Source organism: Pipra filicauda, unplaced genomic scaffold (assembly GCF_003945595.2).
Source record: "Pipra filicauda isolate LSUMZ 115617 unplaced genomic scaffold, ASM394559v2 scaffold60_size3304689_pilon, whole genome shotgun sequence".
Taxonomy (NCBI): Eukaryota; Metazoa; Chordata; class Aves; order Passeriformes; family Pipridae; genus Pipra; species Pipra filicauda.
The window spans coordinates 2,908,457-2,926,881 of NW_024104765.1; the positions used below are offsets into that span (position 1 = coordinate 2,908,457).

The window sequence follows — 18,425 nt, forward strand, 5'->3', positions numbered from 1 at the left end:
ATACAAAAGACGAAACAGCCTGCAAGAATACAAAAAAAAAAAAAAAAGCAGCAACAACCAAATTTGGGAGACATGTAACTGGACTCCATCAGACAGGAAAGAGGATGGAAGCATGTGATGTATAGAGCTGAATGGCAATACCTCTACCTCAATATTAATGAGATTATAAAAGATTTAAGGATTGTCCCTAGCCTCACAGCTATGTAAGAAGAGAGAAAAAGTGAGTTATCCAATACTGCAGCCAGGAAGAAAAATCTCTTTGTAAATATAGAAGAAAAGGGTAGTAACATATACTGAATAAACTGGAACATCTCTCTTTTAAAAAGAAAGACTCATTGCAAAAATATTTAACAATCTGGTACTTTGTAAATTCATCTGGAGTATGGGAGATATAGTTCCAAGGCCCTCCTCCAAATCAAATCAAGTCAGAAACTTATCTCTTGCATACCTGTGTAGTGCCTTAACATTAAGCTGTTATGTACGCACAAGTATGCAGACACACCTACATCTAAGACATGTTTTAGGACTGCTGAAAAAAAATGACTGAACGAGGTAAGACACAGAGATTTTGATTAGAGAATCTTCTTGGGACATAGACTGATGTCTTGAGAAACTTTGTGGATCAGAATTTAAGTGCACGTACACGCTGTCAAGATGTCTGGCTGGCAGTGGAGAGAGGTATGCTTGGAAATGGGTCTGAATGCCTGAAGTGTCCTAATGGATGGGTTCTGAGAAATCTTGTTTAGAACACTGTCAGCATTCAAACATTACGGTTCTCCTGACAGCCCCAAGAGAAGAGGTTGGGGAAAGAAAAAAGCAGTAACTGGATATCAGTTTCAGAGTTCTCCAGCCAGAAGGGTAGAACTTAGACCACGACTTAATATTTCCAACTGACTTGTTTGGACAAATCTCCACTCAGTACGGCTTGTTTTATGAATCTTATAGGAGGTGACTGCATACAGAATCAAATTCCTCTCCCTCCTGCACCACGCTTGCTGAATCAAGGTTAGCTGAAATCAACTCCATATAGCTCTGTTAATACTGTGCTGTACCTAAGCTAATTGGCCAGACAAGTGTTCCTGTCTGCACATTATCCTCAACTGCCCTTGGGCACCGAAGTCAAGGTCTAAATAGCCATGTCATAGCTACGAATATCAGCAGGCATAGCTGTTTCATATACAACAACTAGATGCTCATGTCCTTAGCTTGGTGCCTTAACCTCCCTCCTGCACGCCATTAGCAACAAGGATGACTATTAATGAATTCATCACTCGTAGCCCCTAGCCTCGAGAACTTACTAAAGGATAACAATTTTCTCTAGCAGTACTTCGCAATTTTTTTTTTTGTTCCACATCGAAAACAAGACATGAGTATAAGTGTGTGTCTGTGATATTTCAGAGCCAGGTAATTAGGACACTTGGCACAGAAGACACTAGGGCTTAACTCCTTTCCAGTTCTCTGTGATTTGATTTTGATTGATTTCCAAAAGCAGATCATGCACACTCCGGCAAACCAGAAAGTTGAACTTGTACGTTATGCGTTTCAGGCCAGGATGCTAGCCAATGAACTACTTTTATTCCCAAGAAAATAGCATATTCAGCTGAAATGATGCCCAAAAATGAACCGGAAAATATGACAAGAAGAGTGGGAATACTGCACAGCCGTACAGCCACTAGCTCAGCATGTCAACAAGGCAGAGGCTAAAACAAAGGATGTGTGGTATGAACAACTTAACATAGTGGACACCATATTCTGTATCTGACAGGTGGCCACAGCGGGATGGTAATGAAAATGTTGGCAAGGAAAGCACATATCCCTCATGCAAATTGAGCACAAGCATACTTGCACCCTGTTTGTCTGAGAGACATGGCACTACTCAATAGCTCATGTGGCCAGCATTGCTGATGAACACTGAGATTGCTAAGTGGCTTTTCTGGTGCTGTCACTAGCAGAAATTCCATATTCTTCTTTGATGTATGAGTTTCAGCTGCTGCTTTGGCTCTTTAACGTTCTGTTGTTCCTGGACTGAATTTCATTTCACTCCTATTTGCTATTTACATCAACAGGTTAAAGCCATAGCTAAATGCCACACAAAATATGCTTTCACCACTGCACTTCTAGTTAACTTTCTTCAGAATGACTACTGACACACGTTAGTTAATTTTGCTATCAGTTATACTCATTAAAATCAAGACTAAATTCATCTGCAGTCAACAAAATTAACATTCTGGAATTTGTCATAACAGTGAAAATACATTTTAAACTGTATACTCTGCAGCGTTTTCAGCATTTTGCTCAGAAGGCACTGGCAAAATCCAACCGAATATATCTTTGTGCTCTGAGCTGTTGCTGTGCTGGTAGCTTTCTAACTCAGAGCAAAAAATAAAGCTTTGCAATTTGTCTATGCTCATCTTGTATATTGTGTATTTTTTAGAGGAGATGCTGCCATTCTAGCATCACAAAAATTCCTAGTTAGCAAGGGCTAAATTCTTATGCTCTTACTCATCTGAAGGAATAATTTGCTCAGCAGTGTGGTTAATTTCAATGCTACTACTCCTTGATTGAGACATGATTCAACATGAGTGGGGTTACTTTGAAAAGGCGTGAATTTTAAGTCTAAAGATTTTCTTACAGGTAAACCAGCTTATTTTAGACATATTTCTTGTTCTGTTTTTAAATAATATCACAGTATGTAATTTAGAGCACCAAGCTACAGGGTGATTTAGAAAGTATTCTACTAATACTTGTATAAAACAACAGGAAAGCAAATGAACTTTTCCACCAGGAATCCAAAGTATTTGATATTTTTCTTACCCATGGAAACTTAATTTCACTACATGGAGTAGTGCAATAAAAATGTCACATATCTTATTAATGCAAACAAATGAAACTGCCTTTTTAGAGCATGAACATCATGGCTTAAGTAGGTGGTAGACAGCTCAAGAGGAAGAAAAGCAATGTAGTGCTGAAGCAATTACAATCAGTCATAAGAAGTTAAACAATAACTTTTTGTACTCATAAAATATCAAAAAGAAAAATGGTAGAAGAAAAAAACAGCCTTAGGGAAGATTTTGTTATACAGAAACAAGACCTTCCTAGTCTCTGTTTAAGATTTTGTGCTGCAGCCAGTTTTCCTTACTCACATGAATGAAGCTTCAGAGGTCAAAAACCCCTCTTGCAAAAGACAAGTGAGCAGAATTTGCACAAATGCCTAACATCTTTACTCTGACAGTAAATAATAGGCAGCAAAACTGGCCCACTCCCCCCAGTTCCATTTTTAACAGCAGATACAGGATTAAAAACCCACAAGCTTTCAATGTCAAGCAAGACTTTTAATTTAATCATTTATTTGTTTCTTTTGTTAGGTTTTTCCCCTGTTTGTTTTTACATTTTAGAAGTGAGTGCAGCTTCATTGCTCTTAACCACTCTAGCAAATGCAAAAAGTTCTTCTATACTTGAGGTATAATTATTTGCCTGTCATTATGATGTATGAGTTTCGATCCCGGCTAAATGGAACAGTTGAATCAGGAAGCCACGGCAGCCTTACCTGCGCCAATCACACGCTCAATTTTAATACAAGAGGCATCTAGCTCCTTGGCGAATTGATGGACAGCTCTATTTGGGTCCTCGTAGGTTTCAGGGTCAATGTAGGTTTTGGTGCCTGGAAATTTAACTGTAATGATGTAAGAAAGCATGACTGTGATGAAGCAAAAGCACTTATTGTGCAGTCAGCCCAGGAATTTCATTATGCAGAGTGCTCCTTGGAAGAGTGAACCTGTTTCCACGCTGCCTGAGTCAGAGCCGCTCTGAGAAGCAACCTTAGTTTTAGGCATCATCTGCAAGCATGCTGACACAAGTACACAATCCCATCGCTAAAAATGACTAACATCTCCACCTTGAACTAAGTAATAAACATTAAATAGCGCTTAATGGAATAAAATGTAAGGGTTGAGTGGGAGTAAAAACAAAGCAGGGAAGGGGTATAAGACCAACAGAGGAGGCGAAAGTTTCTTTTCTGTGTAAGGACAGCTTATCCTTTTGTCCTAGGATGCATAAACAGCATTTCTTCATGTTATTTCTGTCTTCTAGTGAGATTTGAAACATTTCTTCACCTTCTTCAATTTGCTTAAACTACTGAATATAATATTTTTTGCAGACTGTGGCAATAGTCAAAGTATTCACAGCATTTAAAAATTATATCCTTAGGTATATTTCTTGCAGTACAATATGAACATGTTGTAGTCAACTCGTTGCAGTCAACTTGTAAAGGCATAGGAAGGAAAGTGGGGCTCTGTGGCACCAATATTTCCCTTCTCAAGCACCAAAGTGAAAAATAGGCGGTAACTTGTAATTTGCTCATTCATTTTTAGTATAACATTTAGTGCAACTCAGGCAGCATAGTGCTCTGGCCAGCGTGCAGTTTTTGCCCTTAGTTTGCTAATGATTCAAGTAAATTATTTTCTGCTCTTTTGGTCAAAGTAGAAACTCCTGGTGATAGTAGAGCAACCCTGAAAATCTACTAATCAAAAAATTTTTACGAAATAAATTTGCTCACAAAGATTATACTCTTGACTTTAATTAAACCAGTGAATTAAAATTCAATATCAAAATGCAAAAATGTTTCTCTGCTAATTGATATGCTGATATACAAGAACAGGAACAAAAGTCAGAACAAAACATAAATAATTTACAGTTGCTTTGTATTCTTTTAATTTAACATAAAATATTTTAAATTTGAAAATATATTGAAAAATAGCTTAACAATCGTGTGTATTTGTTTTTCAGATGGTATTAATGACACAAACACAAACCCTCATAAAAGGAAAAAACCTAGAGAAATTGGTTGAGTAATCTAATGAATTTACAACCAGAGAAATTGTTTGAAATGTTGCCCAGATGTTACTATCTGTCATATTATGTGGTTAAATAGATGTTTTTCCAGTTGTATTGACAATACTGCAATTTTTAAAAATTATAAATATTTATTTCTTAAAACTAAAAGACATTGGAGAAAATGAGAACAAAGCTATAGGTCGACCAGCTCTAATAATGCTTAGATTAGATGGACGGAGAAGGAACCATCCTCCTGTGTTTGTGATAAGGGGCCTGGATTGGAAGTAACCTTGCAAATCTCAAGTGGGCCTCTAATGTTTTTTTATTCAAGCTGTCATACAACATTTTGACAGGCCAAGGCTATCCTGGCATAGCAATGTGAAATAATGCTGGCCTGCACTTGCAGACAATGCTAGATGAAAATCGGAGGAGGAACCCAAATATAAATCTGAATTGCCTGACTAAACTCCTCCACTGTAGTTGTATCTTCAAGTGTAGCACTTGAGGTCACAGAGAGATGAAGGGAACTGAAAAGAAATCTATGATGCAGTGCTTTAAAATCTGCTTTAAAAAATGTTTCTCTTATAAGTTTTTGTTATAAGCAAGTGATTGTTCTAAGTTATGTTTTCGGAAGTCTGGTGCCCCAGTACAGAAGAATGTTGTCTAGATGTTATGGAGCAAAACGCCACCAAACTGGTGTTCACAGCTCTGTGACCAGGCTGGTGGCCACAGCAGTGGGTTCCATCTTATTCTCTACATGGCTACCAAATGAAATTAAATACTATGTCTACAACCAACAGACGATGAAAAACTACCTTGGCAAAAAGTTACTTGTATTTTGTGCCGTGATTTAAAAAAAGATTGTGTATGCTTAATCTTCTGACTGATTTGCTGGATAACCAGATTTCTTGAAAGGATAATGAGGCAAATGAACGTCTATAAAGTCTATATATATATTTCTGGATCAACTATCAATTATTATGTAGCAGGTTTCATATTAATTAATTTATATTTTCACTGAAACAAAACCAAATGTCACCAATAACGGAGATAAGGAAAGAAATTATTTAGCTAGCATGTTCCTTTTGTTTATATAATGAAATACAAGAATACATAGCTGATCTTTTCCTTCAAGGACATAATGGGGATTTTAAAAGTGAAAGCAGTAGAAATGAGAAAGGGCTAAAATAAGAAATTTTTTAAACAGTATTTGGATAAAAATGAAAGTATTCTTGCATAATCCTTCCTTTACATTTCCCTTACATTTTCAATTGTCATTAACCCAAGAAAGATGTGTTTTATTGAATTTTCCCACCATTCTTGTATAAGTTCAGATGGTAGATGCAATTTTAATAAAGGAGGCTTTAGGTGCTAGGCAAGTGATTCTAGAACCCAAACAGTAACAAAGTGGATGCTCTTTCTTTTCATATGAAATATTCAATTTTTAAGGACATTATGTTTTGTAAATATTGATGGTACAGTATTCACAGCAGCAAAAAAAAGCTTTTGAGCAGAACAGCTTCATTTTTAGGGTGATGCAGTTACTCACTTTCTTAATCTGGTTTGCCTGAGGTAAAGATATCTTAGGCAAAGGTCTCATGAATACTGCACCTCAGAGGGATCATTAGGACAATGTGAAACATATATTCAAAGCAACAAGAAGAAAACAAAAATGCAGAATGAAAACAACAGTATATCATAGACATGTATAGAAATAAAACCATCTGTGTGAGCAATGTTGTCTTTAATCTGCATTCCTTTTCTGTAGGTCACATTTTTACAGTGTTTAACTTCCTGCTTATTATTTACACAGCATTTTTGAATTTCCCATGGCACTGTCTTTCATGGAGTCTTGTTTTAGTATTGTCTACACTATAGTATTGTCTACACTACCGCAGTTGGGAATTTTTAAAAGGGGGGAAAAAAAGCAAAACACTTACAATGAAAGTAAAGTTCTTCATCCCCTTCTTGATCTGCTTTGCTGTAGCCACAATGCCTGAAAAGAAAGTAAACCACTAGTTTTACTGGTAAATAATTATTTACTTCTCATGTCTAAAGTCCTGACAAAATCAGTTCTGCGGGCTGGGATTTTCAGGCACTGAGCACCTAAGTGCTGTAGGCCCTTTGAAACTTTCACCTATAATTCTATTGACAGCAGAGTTTGAAATAAATCATGAACAGGTGCAATAAAAAGGCTTTTGTATCAAATACCAGTCAGGACAGGTCCTAAAGAAAAAAATTCTAGTTCTGGTGAAAAGCTTCAACAGATAAAACAGAGGATTAAAGAACTTAAAAGTACAAGACTGTTTTACATGAGGGTATTCTTAAACTTACTGATGTGTCTCTTTTTCTTGAATGTAAAGTCATTTAAAGGCTGATCAGATAAAGTGTCAGATTTCTCCACGTGAGAAAACCGAACAGGAAGAGGGATTTTGAGGAGTACAGTTAAAGAACCTGCTAGGGGTTCCTTTTACAGCACATTTACATAGGACAAAAAGAACATCTTGATTTAAGTGTCTTGCCAAGGTAATAGGACAAACCATATAACTGGTAAAGGAATTTAAATGAAAACTGTCCTTACTAAAAATTATTTCTGTTTTAGTTTTGCAAGTTACTATCCCAGAACGGACTATGTCTGAAGAGTTCACAAGAGTGGGGTCAGATGTGCTAATGCCCATGAAAGATGCAATACCTTCGTCCGATGATGAAACCAAACACCATGAAGACCAGAATGATGGTTCCTGCCACAGCAACCACAGCTATGATAATAACAGGATTCTGTTCACTGGAAACAGCTGTGGCTACAAACAGAGCACAGAGATTAGTTAAAAATTAATCACTACAAAGGGACTGCAAAAATTTAAGTCAATCATCATGAATTGTAGATTGTCTACTGTTGTAGCCTGCTTTTATCTGAAACTATTATATTGATAATACTAGTCTAAAGAAGGGCCTTCATTGGAAATTTAACCCAATGCTGTATGAGTAAATGATTGTCTACACTGAATAAAAAGGAGCCAAGCTGGAATTTCCTTGGCCAAAGCAGTACAGCCATTAGCTGAAAGCCAGCACCGCTAGCACCAGTCACTTCCATTCCCTCCTACTGTTGTGCCGCCTTCTGTTTTGCTCAGTTGTTGACTCCCTCCTAAGAGGTAAGACCTGGATATTCCTGTAAGGAGGTACAGTAGAGGAGTAATCCCTGAAGAACTCTGCTTCAAGCTTTCCCTCTAAAGCTCCTTGATATGACTTTCATGGTTTCCAAGAAAATAGTGTCTTAACTCTAAGAAAAATGTTTGAGCTGAAACGTTCTTAACACAGACTACCTAGTTAGCATATTTCAATCTCTTACTGCTAATAATCATTGTAAATAGCTATTATTACTTATCATTTGTTTCTGTTAGCAACAAAAAGGTGCTTCCACATATACAAAATGGACTTCTCCGTGCTTCAGAGAATTTATATGCTAAAATAGCCACACATTATGGCTCTTTTTATTAATATATGCCAATTCTATTATGTGAATTTATGCATGCCACGTTAATGTAAACTGCGTATGTAAATACTTAGTCCGAGAAACCTTGAGGTTTGTTAAATACACTGCTTGCCTGACATCTACTAAGGGTGGCCATATACTCAGCTGTATTAAATGAGCACAGTGCTACTAAAATCTGTGGAGCTCTGTTGATTTGTAAGTGAGGATCTAGACTAGGAGATGGACAGAGGAGAAAACATCAGGCACCAGTCATAAAGTCATAGAATTATTAAGGTTGGAGAAGACCTCCAAGATCAAGTTGGCCTCAGCCCACGGATTCAGATCCCTCTGCAGAGCTTTCCTACCCTCCAGCAGACCAATGCTCCCATCCAACTTATTTTCATCTGAGAACTTACTGAGGGTGCACTTGATCCCCTTGTCCAAATCACTGATTAAGATATTAAACAGTACTGGCCCTAACACTAAGCTTTGGAGAATCCCACTAGTGACCTTCTGCCAGCTGGATGTGGCACCATTCACCACCACTCTCTGGGCCTGGCCATCCAGTTAGTTTTTAACCCAGTGAAGAATGCACCTGTCCAAGCCATGGGCTGTCAGTTTCTCCTGGAGAATGCTGTGGGAGACAGTGTCAAAGGCTTTACTGAAGGCCAGGTAGACTATATCCACAGCCTTTCCCTCCTACACTAAGCAGGTCACCTGGTCATAAAAAGAGATTGCGCAGGTCAAGCAGAACCTGCCTTTTGTAAGCCCATGCTGTCTGTGCCTGATTGCTTTGTCACCCTGGACATGCTGTGTGATGGCTCTCAAGATGATCTGATCCATTACCTTCCCTGGTGCTGATGTCAGGCTGATAGGCCTATAGTTGCCCAGATCCTCCTTTGAACACTTCTTGTAGATAGACGTCACACTGGCCAACCTCCATTTGTCTGGGACTTCCCTGGTGAGCCAGGACTGCTGGTAAAGGATGGAGAGTGGATTGGCAAGCTCTTCCGCCAGCTCCCTTAGTATCCTTGTCTGTATCCAATCCAGCCCTGTAGGCTTGTGAATGTCTAAGTGGCACAGCATGTCACTAATATATCCTCCTGGGTTGCAGGGTGTCTATTCTGCTTCTTGTCTCTGTCTACCAGCTAAGGGGGCTAGTTGCCCTGAAGAAAACCAGTCTTACTACTGAAGACTGAGTGAAAAAAGGCATTAAGTTCCTCAGCCTTTTCCTCATCCTTGGTTACAGTGTTTTCCTCCACATCCAAAAAAGGATGCAGATTTTCCTTGGCCCTCTTTTTGTTGTTAATGTATTGATAAAAACACTTTTAATTACCTTTCACAGTAGGGGCCGGATTCAGTTCTAGCTGAGTCTTCGTCTTTCTAGTTTTCTTTCTACGTGACCTGATGACATCCTTGTAACTCTTCCTGAGTTGCCTGCCCCTTCTTCCAAAGGTCATAAACTCTTCTTTTTCCTGAGTTCCAGTGAAAGCTCCCTATTCAGCCAGGCTGGTTTTCTTCCCTGCTGGATCATTTTTCAGCACATAGGGACAGCTTGCTCCTTTGCCTTTAAGTTTTCCTTTCCAAATATGGCCAGCCTTCCTGGACCTCTTTGTATTTAGGGGTTGTTTCCCAAAAGACTCTCTGAACCAGTGTTCTGAACAGGCTAAAGTCTGCCCTCTGGATATCCAAGGTAGAAGTTTTGTTGACCCCTTTCCTTACTTCATCGAGAATTGAAAACTCAATTATTTTATGGTTTATATGCCCAAGATGGCTGCCGACCACATCTTCCACCAGCCCTTCTCTGTTCATAAAGAGTAGGTCTAGCAGGCCATCGCCCCTGGTAGGCTTCCTTACCATCTGTGTCAGGAAGTTATCTTCCACACACTCCAGGAACTTCCTAGACAACCTCCTCTCTGCTGTGTTCAGTTTCCAGCAGACATCTGGCAAGTTAAAGTCTTGCAAAAGAACAAGGCCTAGAGATTGTGAAACATTATCCAGCAACTTATAGAATAGTTCATCTGCCTCTTATCCCAGTTGGGTGGTCTATAACAAACTCCCACCACGGTGTCTGCCTTGTTAGCCTTCTCCTTGATTCTTACCCATAAGCACCCAACCTAATCATCACTATCATTGAGCTCTATACAGTTGAAACACTCCCTAGTGTACAGAGCTACCTCACCACCTCCCCTTCCTCTCCTGTCCCTTCTGCAGAGCTTATAGCCATCCATTGCAACACTCCAGTCATGCAAGTCATCCCAAGTTTCTGTGATGGTGACTACGTCATAGCTTTCCTGATGCATGATGGCTTCCAGCTCCTCCCGTTTGTTATCCATGCTGCGTGCATTGGTGCAGATGCACTGCAACTGGGCTATTGATTTCATCTCCAACACTGGCATGCTGCCCTTAGGCTCATCTCTAGAAAGGTTGGTCTTATCCCTTTCCCCCTTCAAACCTAGTTTAAAGCCCTGTCAATCAGCCTGTCCAACTCACAGACTAGAATCCTTTTCCCTCTTTTATACAGGTGATCCCCATCTGTCTCCAGCAGGCCTGGTGCCATGTAAATCACCCCATGATCAAAATGCAGCAGACAGGTGAAAGAGAAGAAAAAAAAAAAAGGAAACTAAACTAATAGCTGGTAAACGAAATTGTAGATGGTATGATGGAATTACTGCTGGCAGTGGTAACTGAACTATAATGTCTACAAGAGGATTTTATGAATTTCACAGAATTGGGTTCCTGTTGCAGACTTCAGAAGTTCCCATAGAAACAAACCATTTTTTTCTTGGAAGAAGTGAGCCAATCAACATGATTTATTTTGGCAGTGACACTGACTTGTACCGACTGTTCTCCCTACACACACAATAACAAACCCCTTGTTATACTACACAGATTTAGATTAATCTGCACTAGAAGAAAATTACACACATACACACACACACACACACACACTCATACACACATCCCCTTCAATTTTATTTCCTAAAGAAACTCTGTATTGTTTCTATATTCTACCTAATGCAGTTGAGAAAGATCGCATTATTAATATTACTCTTTACCTGAAAAGAATGAATGCTTATCTTTGAGTATCTATAACTTTCTGAGATACCCAGGTCAGTAGGACGCTTCTGCAGGCTTGGTTGCATCCCACTCATGGAACTTCTAAGAAATCAGTGGTGACTGTCTTGTGCATGAGAGTAGGTGCGTAAGTAATACTCAGTTCCTATAACATAATCAGGTCATCAAAATAGACAATCCCAAAGAATGTCAAATTTCTGTAAAATACAGCATTTCCTTAAACTGTTCCCTTCTCTCTTTGAACTTCAGTGCAAACCTCACTTGAAAGTGAAGAAGATGCAGCATCCTGTCACAGTGGTGAGGGTGTGAAGCTTCATCCATCAAAAATGTTTGGAAAAATCCCCAGCCCAACCTGTCACCTAATCCAGCAGCCAAGATGAGAGCATAGAGGCCGACATATGTGAGTGGGTTGCTCTGTGTAACTGCCTCACAGATTTTGGGTACTGGCACATTCTGGAAGCAAGCAGAGGATGCTTTTTGGGCTCTGGAAAATGTTTGGGACATGGCACACTGGCCAACTGGTAAGATAGGTGGGATGCAATGTATTATATGATGCAATTTTACATCTTTAAAAAAATGGGGCTTGACTGTGGGCATGGTCTGGTATGAATTCAGTGACATCATTCTAAGACATTTGACTCTGTTCAGGTACTCTGCTGATTCTCTCTTCTGTGTGATGAACTCTGTTAGTGTAAGGGTAAATCAGAACCCAGCTTCTGGAATGATCCCTGTGGTTTGGTAGAAATAAAGATGCCAGAGTGTTCTTAGAGGAATGATTTTGTGATGCAGAAGACCCTTTCAGGGAGTGCATGGCATGGTTGCCCTGTCACTGGTGCTGCCCAAATGGTGATGACAGGAAATCAGCAGCAGGACAGACAGAGAAGTCTGTCCTTACCTCTGCTTAAACTGTGCTCAGACACGGAGTGAGACAGGGAGCTGCTACATGGGCTGATATCTGCTCTGGTGCTATGATATGTGCACATCCAACTCACAATGCTTAATTTAAAGGACTGAAACCCACCTTTTAAATACATGGTTGTAGGGATGGGGAATGGGTATCTAAACACCCTGGACAATTTGAAATGGATATTAGCTGAAAATGCTGTGCTGCTGCTCCAGCAACCTTTTAGCATGCAAGCAACCTGAAAGTACAATTTGTGAAAAAGAATTTCTGGTGAAGTCCATCACAAAAGCTGCAGTTATAATTGGAGCCATGTACACCAAATATTTCTTTCTTAAATATTTTGCTTTATGCCTTCCATAAAAATGCGTAGTATTGTTATTTCAGACATTAGAAATAAAAGCTACATATGCATACTGCTTTAATCTTGTTTGATTTAAACTGATTCATGGCAAAAGGAAAAAGCAAAGACTGTCATGTCAGGTTTTGTGGAGTGCTTTTACTTTAACAGTGAGAGCCATAACAAAGTCAAAGGTTGGACCCAAAGCTCTCAGAGGTCTTTTCCAACCTAATTGATTCTGTGATTCTGCAAGTGAAAAAATCTGCTTAAATTACAAAAAGCTCAGGATCATCTTTAGGTCCACTGGCCACAAGCCATTTAGCTTGACTTTTAAATATTTTAGTGAACCAAGAGATAAAATTGCCACTTCAGTGATATTCTATGCATTTGTGTGTTTTTCATGAGGGACTTTTGTCTCTAACACCCAGACAACAAAAAAATACAATTACTAGAGTCATTGACTTGAACTGTGACAAACAAAGTATATAATAAAAATATTTTGCCTTTATAAAACATGTTTACTTCATAATTATGAAATTTTTACATAAATATTTATGCAATACACCACGTATATGATATGTTCCAATATAGGCATAAAATATGTATATTTTACATATCAGTAATATTATTATAATGGATGTAGTTCTTTGAACAGTGAAAAGTGGCTATGCATTTTCTACCACAATTCAGAAAATGGAGCATGATACAAAAATCTACTTAATTAACAGCACCAACCAAAAGTGCCAACCAGTTATGTACCAGGAGAAATCCACTCAGGCAACATGACTACACGACTGTGATGGTCATTATATATATTCTTACATAATATATGTGTGTATTTTCCTCTTGAAACACTTATGAGATTTTTAAAAGCTGCATTCAGAAATCCACTGGAATAATGAGAAGACAATGCCTCTAAACTGTAGCATAATACTGGTTTAGTGTTCAACAGTACAGTACTTCACTTGAGGCATATTTCTTAAAAATGATCCAATAAAGATCTTTATTTAAAATGCTAACAAAAGACTAATTTGATTAGACCGCAAGTTCTCGTAAAACTATAAATAAATATGAGAAACAAATATTTTTGTGGTAAACTATTTTAGAAGAATTTAATGAGATTTACTATCTTTTTACCAACAATTTTTTCTGAAAATTGTATATGGGAAATTGTGGAAGCTTCTCCTTGATAGGAATTATATTTTATAGCATCCTCTCAAGTTAATGGAAAATATGCCACTTTTAAAATTTTCTTTAATGAAAAGACAGGACATTTTTACATGGCATCTCAAACACAAAGCTGGCTTGTGACAAGAAAAAAACCTGCTGTGCATGCTGGCAAAGCATCTTTCTGGTTTATATGCATTTTTTCATCACTTGAGTGAGAAAAAGGGTACAGGAGCTTGGTCAGTGATGCATTTATTATAGGATTTCCTAGTCTTCCATATGTTGACCAAACTCCAGTCAAGACTGTTTTCCTCTGAAATTATCATTGCTAATCTTAGCAGCTACCAGAATGCTTACATTCAGTATATAAAAAATATGCAGATACTTAAGGAAATGTTGGGGAAACATTTTTAAGAACTAATTTTAAACCACTATGGACAATAAATTAGCTAATTAGCAGAAACTTATGACTGATTATGACAGACTTCTAATTTCCAGAAAACTACTCAAAATAAGAAATTACTTCTGGCTGTACCTTAGGTTCCCATTCTGCAAAATGGGGATTCTGCTACTGACTCTTCCAAAAGCAGAACTCTACAGATGGAAAGTATGCTATTAGACACAGAGCTAATAATATTAGTAATAACAGCTTATTGCTGCTATTATGATAATTACTATTTCAATTATGTCTATTAGATATGCGGTATTATTCATTATTTATAGTTTTTATATTCTGCGTAAAACTAAGGTGGAATCAAGGCCTAACCACTGTGTTTTAAGAATGCCCACAAGTTGTTCAGGCAACACCTGGCTGCAATTAATAAGATGCAATAATGTGTGTCTGCACCTTAGATATGCTGCACAGAGTGCAGAGAGGGTATGGCATCCATACCCTGTGAACTTGTAGGCTACGGATTCCCAGCTCCAATTCTGGCTGACCTGCTGTCAGGCAGGTCAACCTGAAGCAAATGTTCCAAAACAGGGTAACCAAATTTGGGTCTGCAACAGAGTGGTGGAGCTGCCAGGAACACAGACAGTTCCCGAGAATGGGCTCACAGCTGCCAGGTCTCACTGATGGAAGAGTTTCTTTCTGAAGATGCAAAATGTGGAATATTTTCTCTAAACATGCAAGCACATATCTACACTGGTGAATAAAAAAGGTATCAGTATGATTTTTAGGTAAATAAGGGCACAAGTCATTGCCAATGAATTCAAAATACACTAAAGATGGATTTACAGCTTAAACAAAACTGTCAAGATTTTTTCAGGAAATCAAATGAAAAAAATGACCCAGAGAAGCCTCTGTGGGTTGAAATCTCCTCCTTCCTTCTCCCCAGTGACAGAAGAATCTAGTTGAGTTACTCAGCTCATCAGTACTCACTTCTTTTGTGGGGAGAAAGAAATATGTATTTGAATTTTAAAAAAAGGAAGTCTTTGTATTAGAAGGACAGCAGAGGAGATGAACCTGATATGTTACAAATCTCCCCCAGCTAATTATAAGACTAATTTTCAGTTCTATGGTAAAACAAATTATTGAAGCTCATCCTTCAAAACACAGTTACAAAAATCCACTTTCTTGTAGAATTTCATTCCTTCTAATTGTAATTATAATGCTTATAACTCTTTTCTTGCTTTACTTACTACCTCTACAGAAATGGTTAATTCCCTGTAAACCTAATTGCTTACCTGTGGCTTCTTCCAGTGTGGCAACATCCAGTCTAGGGCTGTAATTTCCATAACCAGCAGCAGTAAATGCACGAATCTGGAAAACATACACTGTTCCTGGCTTTAGGTTATTAATAGAAGCTGAAGTGGATTTGGTTTTCACTGTTGAATAGGTCCTCTCCCTTTGATCCTGGAAACAATAAGACAAAGATTAAATGACATTTACAGATCAGATTTTATCATGGTTGCACAACAGCAACTGACAGCCAGCCTGGGTAGTTTATTTCAATTTGCTGAATGCTCTTTTCCCCTAACATAAAAAATAAAGCATACTCTGTGGAGTATTACAAAACATTGTCAATGCAATGAAGAGCTCTAAGTGTAACATAAAATTCAAATGGGATGCTCACGTTGTTGCCCATAGAACATCCAGACAAAAAATGATTCCTTTTTAGGCTCTGATTACATTTTGTGAAATTTTGATGAGAAATAACCGCAGATTTCCAGGGGGATCCGTGGGGTCTAAACAGTTCAAGGACAGGGAAATTCACTCTCTCATCGTAAGAACACGACAAACCTGTGTGTCGTGCAGCTGTGCAACCTGCCTTCAGTCTGCATTAACCTGGTTTTTGTTGTCAGCTTTTTCTTAGTTCTGGAGTACTTCAAAGTTATCATGAATGAAGTCCTAGACATTGTGAAATGAATGGCAAAACTCCGACTGACATCATTACTTTGGCATTTTACTCTTCCAACATCTTTAACAAATACAATATTGCCAATGTATAATTGCCTGGATTTTGTACAATTTCTGAGGTCCTTAACTCAGTTTTCACTTCAGATTTTTTTCCTCTGGCTTTTAGTCTTTTCTCAGTTTTAGACTCTATGTTATAAAGAAGAACCCAGGGAAAGAAGCTCAGTATGACACTCCCCAAATTTAAAGCTGTAAGATTACAAACCCTATGAGTAATAACTCACTTTCAAATAGTACAAAAGCTGTATCACAGATCATTACAGTATTCAAAAAGCCCTACTTATTCATCACATTTACTGACATAGATTATCTTTCAGCATAGATATGTGCAGCCCTGTTGATTTTTGGTGGCAGATGCAACCCTGATTTGAAGGGCAGAAGAGATGAATTAACCAACCATCTGAATGCACCACATGACCAGAGAAGCATGAGCCGTATGCAGCAGTGCTAATGAGACAGATACAGAGGGAAGGAATAAATTTGTACTCATTTCAATAGTACTTCACCAGCTAAAATTTATGGAGAACCTTCCCCTTTGCAGTCAGTAAAGCAGCAAAGGCTTTTGCTGAAATACAAGGTTTAACAGAAAGTATATGATTTCTTTTCTGAGATTCAGTAATGGTTTTTCCTAGTTCCTGCCCAGTCTGTTATTTGAGCAAGCCCGTCGTCTTGGCTAGCAACAACTTTTTCATATCTTGTCCAAGAGGATTTAAATCATCTGTAAGTGAGGAACATGGTGGAATGCACGTTGGTATGTGAGAAAGAACAGGAATGCTTGAGAGACAAGAAACAAGTGTAAGGAAACCATAAACAGGTTTGGGACTGTAAGCCACAGTGGAATTTCAGAGTTTGGGTTTTGATGCATAAATAAGGCTTATTTGAATTGCCAACAGTTCTTGCATTCAAAATAAATAACAAAGAAATAAAAATAACCCGCGTTAGAAATCTCACAGGACAGGCTTACTTTGGAGATTTCAGGCAGTTTCCATTCCAGCCCTAGCCAGAAGTGGGAGGTGAAAAAACCAGTTATCAGAATATTTCAGAAGGACAGAAATGTTTGATTTAATTTAGCTCTAAAAGGAGCTGAAAGTTCAGATCTTTTTTTTTTCTTTTAAACTAGTGGAACAAAACTTAAACAGCCTCTCTCATTCTGAGCAAGATTAGGAAGTACTTTTAAAGCTGAACTTCACTAGTTTGGAAGGAAAACAAACATTTAAGTATTTGTGCAAAAACTGTCTCAGTTGAAGATATATAGCCCAGTTTATCTGTGACTGTAGAATAAGCTTTGTATTCTCTTATTAATTTCACTGTAATAAGGATAATACTAGGAGATTTCTTTCTATTACAAAAGAACTTTAACATCAATTCTTTTCTTTGCAAATACAGTAAACTGGCAATGAAATTTTGCTGGTTATTTAAACTAGCATGAACATACAGGGAAAATAATATTCTAAAAGCCACATTCTAAAAGCTAGCGTATGAAAAATCTAGTATATTGATAATTTTTCTGTCATTTTACACTACCTATTTAAATTATTTACTGTATCTTAACAGATTAGAAACTGCTCTGTATATTAAAAAAATTCCAAGGTTTTTGGTTTGCAATTTTTTTTTTTGTGCAGAGGACAGTACTGCCCTTGTAAACTCTTTTTAAATATGTGGACTTTAGTTATGTGTGTATGCACACACAAATGCTGTCAGAACAAAAATTACCTGCTAAAATTAGTAAAAATCCTTTAAAATACTTGTTTAATTAGTAAAATTTCTTTAAAAGACTTGCTTAATTATCTGTAGAGATCTGATAAATTTTATCATAAGAGTTTTTAACAACTTAAACTGGAAGTTAGCATCAACAAATAAACATTTTATTGCTTTCCCAAATCATATAAAGATCTTTTGATAAGTATATTTGTGTAATTCAGCACTGAAAATCAAATATGACACTTGAGATTAGATCCAATCTGGTCTGAATTTACCTAATTCCATGTTACCTAGTAAACTGACATGGTCTTTTTGACATGGAGGTACTATTACCTTGTTTGCAGACATGAAATGTCTTCATGAATGATCACAAAGGAACTCCTTTGTTAATTTTTTTTATTTTAATTTGTTCTTTGTCTTTCACAGAATGTTTTATAAAAATTAGGAGTATGTTATGTTATGCAGTCAATTTCCAGGGAATCTGGAGTAGACACACTTAGTCTGGGTCCTGTGAAAA

The 18,425-nt window shown here is 37.7% G+C and overlaps 1 protein-coding gene across 7 annotated transcripts in view; it reads right to left on the reverse strand.

The window, feature by feature from the left end:
• Positions 1-18,425, reverse strand: part of EPHA7 (EPH receptor A7) — a 166,350-nt gene that overhangs the window by 26,569 nt on the left and 121,356 nt on the right. For 4 of the 7 annotated variants that reach the window (XM_027743577.2, XM_027743572.2, XM_027743573.2 and 1 more), the window contains exons 7-10: positions 15,478-15,646; positions 7,526-7,634; positions 6,774-6,829; positions 3,548-3,673 (exon numbers count right to left, since the gene is read on the reverse strand). In XM_027743577.2, coding sequence (XP_027599378.1) covers positions 3,548-3,673; positions 6,774-6,829; positions 7,526-7,634; positions 15,478-15,646 — 460 coding nt within the window. Of the gene's footprint in view, positions 1-3,547; positions 3,674-6,773; positions 6,830-7,525; positions 7,635-13,615; positions 14,386-15,477; positions 15,647-18,425 lie in introns of those variants that run through there. The other 3 variants (XM_027743574.2, XM_027743576.2, XM_027743579.2) reach the window with 2 other exon arrangements.